Source organism: Hemibagrus wyckioides, linkage group LG07 (assembly GCF_019097595.1).
Source record: "Hemibagrus wyckioides isolate EC202008001 linkage group LG07, SWU_Hwy_1.0, whole genome shotgun sequence".
Lineage (NCBI taxonomy): Eukaryota > Metazoa > Chordata > Actinopteri > Siluriformes > Bagridae > Hemibagrus > Hemibagrus wyckioides.
This window is the reverse complement of record NC_080716.1, coordinates 12903716-12910801: the sequence shown is the minus strand read 5'-3', so window position 1 is coordinate 12910801 and position 7086 is coordinate 12903716. Positions and strand designations below refer to the sequence as shown.

General features: G+C 38.9%; 1 protein-coding gene across 2 annotated transcripts in view; it reads left to right on the top strand.

Annotated features, from left to right (window-relative positions):
- Positions 1 to 1803: 1803 nt before the first annotated feature.
- dock11 (dedicator of cytokinesis 11) overlaps positions 1804 to 7086 on the top strand; it is a 68693-nt gene continuing 63410 nt past the window's right edge. For both annotated transcript variants that reach the window (XM_058394704.1, XM_058394703.1), the window contains exon 1: positions 1804 to 2038. In XM_058394704.1, the coding sequence (XP_058250687.1) occupies positions 1937 to 2038 (102 nt within the window). In that variant the 5' untranslated portion in view covers positions 1804 to 1936. The remainder of the gene's footprint in view (positions 2039 to 7086) is intronic.

The window sequence follows — 7086 nt, the reverse complement described above, 5'->3', positions numbered from 1 at the left end:
AATGACACTGAACTTCCCATATGTGCAAATGTGATTATTATTGTTGTTAATGATTATACCCTACCTTGTTATTGATTATAATGCCACTTTGCTTACTTGTCACAAACTGTCTAAATTTCTCCGTCTGTTCCCATGCTGGTCACTGTGAACAATAAAGATAAAGAAAACTCTTGCACTATGAAATACTTGCCACAAGATGTCGCTTTATAATCAGGGGAAAAATCAAATCCTCCAATCTCTGATCGAGCTCATTTTTCACTTTGCAAAGCATAAACAATGGTCTAAGAGCTAAGTACTCCATTTAATATAATGTTTGCTTTTGTAAAATAATAAACAATAGAACTGTAAGGGTACAGCAGGTCTTTCTAACCAACAGCAATCACTCTGTATAACAAATCAGCACACTGTTGTGTGTTAGAGCCTGTTCCTATAATAAACTCACATTTTGTTTTTGTCCTGGGTCGAGTTGCAGATCATTTTGCATACTGCACTGATGCTACTCATCACAGTATTACTCTGTTTATCGGTTGATCGCAGCTATTCTACTGCTACACATCTAATCTCCCAAACCTGCTCTTTTGCACTGTTTGCTTGATACATTACACTAATCGTTCCCTGCATTTATTCCCCCAATATTACACTGATGCGTTCACATTCACTCAAAGGAAATCATTTTACTCTCACAGTATATACTCACTGTATACTTTATATCATTAATTCTCCAGTATTGCTCTAATTCCTCAAGCCATCAGGCTCCTCAACATCCAGAAGTGAACTGTATGAACTCTCTCTCTCTCTCTCACACACACACACACACACACACACTCACTCACTTAACTGTGTGAACTGACCTGTGTCAACTGTGTGTGATTCAACACATACATCTATAACTCCACTCACACTCATAAATGTTTACATTTTGTATTTGCACACTTATTTAATTGCTGCTATTGCTATTTTTGCACACTTTAAACTGTTACCTACAGCTGCTATATGTCAGTGTTAACAAAACATATATGTTATAAGGAACCACTGGTTTACAGTTCCTCTAGTTTGCGCATTTATTTGTTTGCACATTGTACTGTTTTGTGTTGTTTTTTGTATTTTTCTGTCTTTTTGTCTTCTGTCATGCACCTGGTTGCACATGTTACACTTTATGTAGCTAGGACAAACTGCAGCTCTTGTGGGGTGTTCCCGGTCTGCAGTGGTCAGTATCTATCAAAAGTGGTTCAAGGAAGGAACAATGGTGAACTGGCGACAGGGTCATGGGTGACCAAGGCTCATTGATACATGTGGGGAGCGAAGGCCCGTGGCCCGTGGTTCTGATAGAAAGGTGTCAGAATACACAGCCCATGATGGGTCAGGGTTGGTTTGGCAGCAAAAGGGCGACCAACACAATATTAGGCCATAATGTTATGCCTGTTCGTTGTATTTGTACCTAAGACTATACTCATGTTATAACCTATACTATATTACTTTACCATGTTTATGTTTATATTTATTATATTATTCTCAACACTGAAGCTTGCACACTACATTTTAGACTTTGGATGGTTGTTGTTAGTCTTCTTCCACCATTTATCCTACAGTACAAAAGATACATTTGTGCAAAATGTAAGGATATACAATGTAAGAATGAATGTAAAGATACATAAATATAGATATTATTTTATTTAACGTAAATTTCAATTTAAATTTGTTTATTTCATATTTTGCCTTTCTACTCCACTTTTTATACCCCTCTTTAATTTTTTGGGGCGACTTTGTTGGTCTATCTGGCAACCCTCCTGTGGGCGGTGCAGCGCCGCTGAACAGCTTTGCGTCTTTGGAGGCGCTATATCTGCCTCTGTCTCTAATCGCACCTGGATTTAAGGTAATGTCTCGGATTTCAGAGGGAAAGTTGATGGGACTGATGAACGTATAAAAAGTCAAAAGCATGTCCGAAGTGCGGAAATTCACCAAAAGGCTGAGTAAACCCGGGACAGCGGCGGAGCTCAGGCAAAGCGTGTCGGAGGCTGTCAGGACGTCTATTGCTGTGGTCAGTAAACCTCTAGTTTACGTTTACTCTAACGGATCGGGGGTTAATCGCTCTTGTCCATGTCTCTCATGCATACAGAAATGGACATCGCCCTTGTTTCCTGGTATATAAGCTCAGATATGGTTTCATTCGCTTCGACTCGACGTAAAGCAGTTTCAGCCACAGTTTCCCGTTTCCCACCCGGTAGTTGAACAGAGCTGATGCTGCGGGTGTAATACTCACTCAATCAAACGTGTGATTTTTGTGATTTCATGATTGCGTGGAAGATTTTTGTGTGGTCATGTTTAAATATAGTGCTCCTACTATTCCCCCTGATAATGACCACTGCTGTACCACTAGCCTGATGTGCCTGGTGTGCAGACCACATGGACTGCTTGTAGTCTCTCCTTTGTGTTCAGAAAAAGCGGCCCATGTGCTCATTCACTCTCATCTTACTTTCTTAATTGATTTCTTTTTTTTCCTCTCATGCCAAATTATTGGTTTTGAGCTGATGTGTGCCTTTGTGAGACTATTACATGTATAGTAAATGTAAGCTGTGTCCTTGTTCAGAATGGATGAATGGATACACAGGCAGAAGCCAGGAGGTGTATTATTATCTGAGCATGGTAGTAAGATGTTGGCTGATGATGCTGCAGAAAATGATACAGGAACAAAAAAAAAATGGCTGCAGTGTCTATGTTAAGCCTGACAAGTACTTCATGATGATTTCAGTCTGTTGTTGTGTCCTGTTTGGGGACAAAGCGTCGTCAAGCAGTGCTCTGTGGAGGCTGTAGTGATGCTTAGGGAATCCCTTCGAGGTTTTCCCGCGTGCTTTCTGTGCCTTCTTGCTTTTTATTCTACATGCCATTGAAGCCTGTCCTTTTCCCGTCACCTCGTCACCATCTTTGTACCAAGACTTTACTTTGATCCTACTGTAAGCCATGTTGTCATGGTGTGTCTTGGGAGTACAAAAGCTTGAGTATGTTGTGTCTATGCCTGGTGTTAAATGTCTCAGAGTTGAAAACTTTGAACTTTTTGTTCAAATGAACATAGTTAATTTTTACAAATTAGCTTAACCAGCAAGGTCTTTGTACCTTAACGTGATATCTTTTCAGTCTGGGATTATTCCTGGAAGTTAAAAGAACCTAGGCCTACAGATTTAATTACGAAGAAGGTTGCACACATACGTTAGGTTCAGAAAAATGGCATGATGTGTTTAGGGTATTGTGTTTATACAGCCAACAGCTGCTTTGTACATTTGTGTTCATCTAAGGGAAAGTTATCTGGAAAAGCAATTAGCCCTTTAGACCGTTGAGGCAGACCTCAGTTTGTGCATGTCACCGTTTTTGTTGAAATTTCTGCGACCAAGATTTTGTCATAAATTTTGTTTATAAATATTTCAACTCAACGTATTTTTTGCGGATACGGAAGTAAGAACTTCATCATAGCTAAGCCGTGCGCCAACGCCCTTCAAATACAGAGTGGTCTACTTCTAGCTCACACTTCCTTTTCCCTCTTGCTTCTGGTTTGACGATCTGTCATTCGTCTATTATACTTTGTGTCTCTTTATATTATATAGTAGCAGTGCAGAGTGAAGGATGTTGTAGGGTGCTGAAGGGTGTTGCACTTTAGCTAATCTCAGGCCTGACTACAGATTTCCTCTATAAAGGATGAGTGTATGGTTTATTCTGATACAGTTCCCTGTTCAGAGTACAATAAAGAAAGTTTGTTTGGGGTAGAGCTGAGAGGGTTCAACAGTGCAGGCAGAAGGCAGTAAGACGCTGTAATTCAACCACTGTTGGAAGCCTGGATTGTGGTTTTGAATCGTCCGTGCACATGCCTTGACGCATGACAGGAAGCTGTTAAGCTTGCGGGTATGCAGATGTTACAAGGTGGATATAAATTTGTATCGTTGTGTTTGAGTGACATTAGGTTCCTTTTATAATATCATATGATAACCAGCATGCACAGGTATGATATATATATATATATCTATCATGTAGTTCTAAGGGACTCTTACGAGCTGCAAATCCTGTTGAAACTCAGCTGCAGAAAACAATGAGCAGATTGTATAAGACACTGACTCGAGTTAAAATAGTGTTGAACTTGGTGCTTCTTATCATTTGAGCTCAGCTCTTGAACACCGGTCAGCTTTCGGCTAAAATTCCAGCAAAAGCAGAACATCTCTTACTAACTTCTAACCCCTTCCTTTCTAACTTCCTGCAAAATTTAAGGCCCCCAAAGAAGTGAGTGCATTTACATTTGTGGTATGAGGATGAAGTTTTATGAGTCTATCTTACTTATAATAAGTTTGTCAAGTTGTTTTCCATAGAAGTATCTTAGGTTTATATTTATAATACTTCCTGCTGCCAGATGACCTCCACTGATAAGTAGATCAGAAGGTTATGACAATGTTATATTAAGAGGCTGAGCAAAGGTCTAAGCTATGCATAACTCTCACTGGTATTTTGATTCACACTCACATATCCACAGATGAAAGGAAATTTCCAAAAATATGTCAGTTCTTTTAAAGGATTAAGTAAAGAATGGACATTAGACATTGTAGGAGAAAAATGGACATTGTAGAGGAAACTAATTTTACTTTTAATAATATCAGTATGTTAATAGCCATCTATTCCAAATTATAATGGAATAAACTGTATAAAGGAGAAACATTTAAAATGGCTGATTGTAATGAGCCATTTAGAGCAGAACAAATTCTTACAGCCAAACTTTGTCCAATCCATGTGGCTGTAATAAAGGAAAAAAATAGAAAAACGAAAGTAAAACTGCAGTGAAGCAGTTTTACGTCAGTGAAGGATTTCATACTAGTCAATGTCACATGGTGTTGAGTTGTCCTTCATTGCATTCATGTGATCAGAAAAAAGCATTTTAACAATACATTGTCTACAAGAATCATGAATTGATTGTTTGATTAGATGTTATTACTTATAGAAGTGAATATAAAGGTTGTGGTGCCAGAAGTGCATTTCAGAAGGCTTCATGACATCTAAATAAGTCAGTAATGACTTGTGTAAACTTACACAAACATTACTTATTCCTTTCATCTTTATCAAATATAAAGAGTAGTTCCTTTGTTTGTAATGACTCCTAAGAGACAGTGTTTGTGTTGATAAAGGTTGTGTGGGTGGCGTGGTGGCGTTGCCATCTAACTGCTCCTTGGTCTCTTGAGCTCAGGTTACTGTCTGTGTGGAGTTTGGCATGTTCTCGCCATGTCCTCATGAATCTCTTCCAGGATCTCTGATTTCCTCCTGCCTCCTAAAAACAAGCCTGTTGGTGAATTGGCTACTGTGAGCCACCATTATCCTGACCACATCAAACCATTCAGTGAACCTGTCAGTGTTTCGTCATAGGATAAAGGTGAACAGTCAGAATGATTTGCCGTGACATTTCATTCAAATGAGGACAAACCATGGTGCCAAAATATCCCTGTCAGCATAACAAACCCCCTTGGCCCCCTCATGATAGAGGTCAGGCATTCAGACCTGCACTGTTTTGGATTAAAACCAGTTGTGGAGAATATGGTGAAAAGTTTATGATCATTTATGTTGCCAAATTTTCTGCACTAGATATGAAACTGTGAATTCATAGATGTACTTAGAGGGTTGTGTATCACAAGAATAATACAACATTCCTCTCTATGTAGTTCTTGGTGACAGACATTGCACATCATGCATTGACATTCTCGGTCACCTGAGGAACAGTTGCACTTCTGTTTTTACTTAGACATCATACTAATGCACGAGTATCACCATCATTGAATTTCCAGCTCTGTTTACTGATGTCTTTCCCATAGATCTAAATGTCACTTTAGTCACAGCCACTTTGCACTTTATGTGGCTAGGACAAACTTCTTTCCTAGCTCTGTGTTGTGGTTTTTGTGTCCAAACTATATGTTGTATGTTTATGTAGCATCAGGGTCCTGGAGAAACGTTGTTTCATTTCACTATGTACTATGTAAGCTATATGTGGTTGAAATGACAATAAAAGCTTGAATCTTGAGGTAAGTGATTACTGCTGAAGCGCCTGCTCCAATAATAAACCTTCTTTCAAAGTCGCTTCAGTATTTTTCTTTTGCTGTCTTGATCTAAAACTGGGCCTGCTCAGCTTCTATTTTTATACATGCTGCAGCACATAGTACAATCTTAATCACTTAATTGTATCTTACAGTACACGTGTCTGGAAGCATCTACACTTCTTCAGTCTCCAGCTCAGATTTTTGCTTTCATTTCCTACATAGTTTAGTTTGTTATGAATATTCACACTGGTCCCTAAGTGGCTTTGATTGAACTGTTTATAAGGCAGTTATATAACACTGTAATAACAGTGTTATTGGTATAAACACCAGTGCGAGTTTTGACCTTTTGCATTTCAGAATGGCAGGTCGGATGTACATTGATCTACACTGTACAAGTCAGTGGTTAGGATTTTGTAATGTAAGTTAGACCAGACAGTGTCATCACGCCATCCTTTGCCAATAAAATCTATTTCACTTGAACTGACCATCACAGCCATATGCGATTGTTAAACATCCCATTCTAGATTTAGTCCAGTTTTGCTGTTATAATAAATTCCACTCATCAGGGAAGACTTTTCAGTGTGGCTGTGAAGATTTGTGATCATTTAGCCACAGGAGCATTAGTGAGATCATACACTGATGTTGTGTGAGGAAGCCTGGGGTGCAGTGTTCCAGTTCATCCCAAAGGTGTTCAGTGGGGTTAAGTTATTTCACTCCAACCTTGGCAAACCAAACCTTCATGCTCATGGTCATTGTCATGCTGGAACATGTTTGAGCCTCTTAGTTCCAGTGAAGGGAAACTGTAATTCATCGACATACAAAGACATTTCTATACAATTCTGCTCTTCCAACTTTGTGGCAACAGTTTAAGATAGGACCACATATGGATGTGATAGGCAGGTGTCCACTTACTTTTGCTTATTTATTGTCACTTATGCAAGTACATTATAAAAAATACCCTTAAGTAAGTACCATGTATTGGGTGTTGAGGTGTAAAATATAAACAGTGATCAAAACAGAGTTTTTGTGA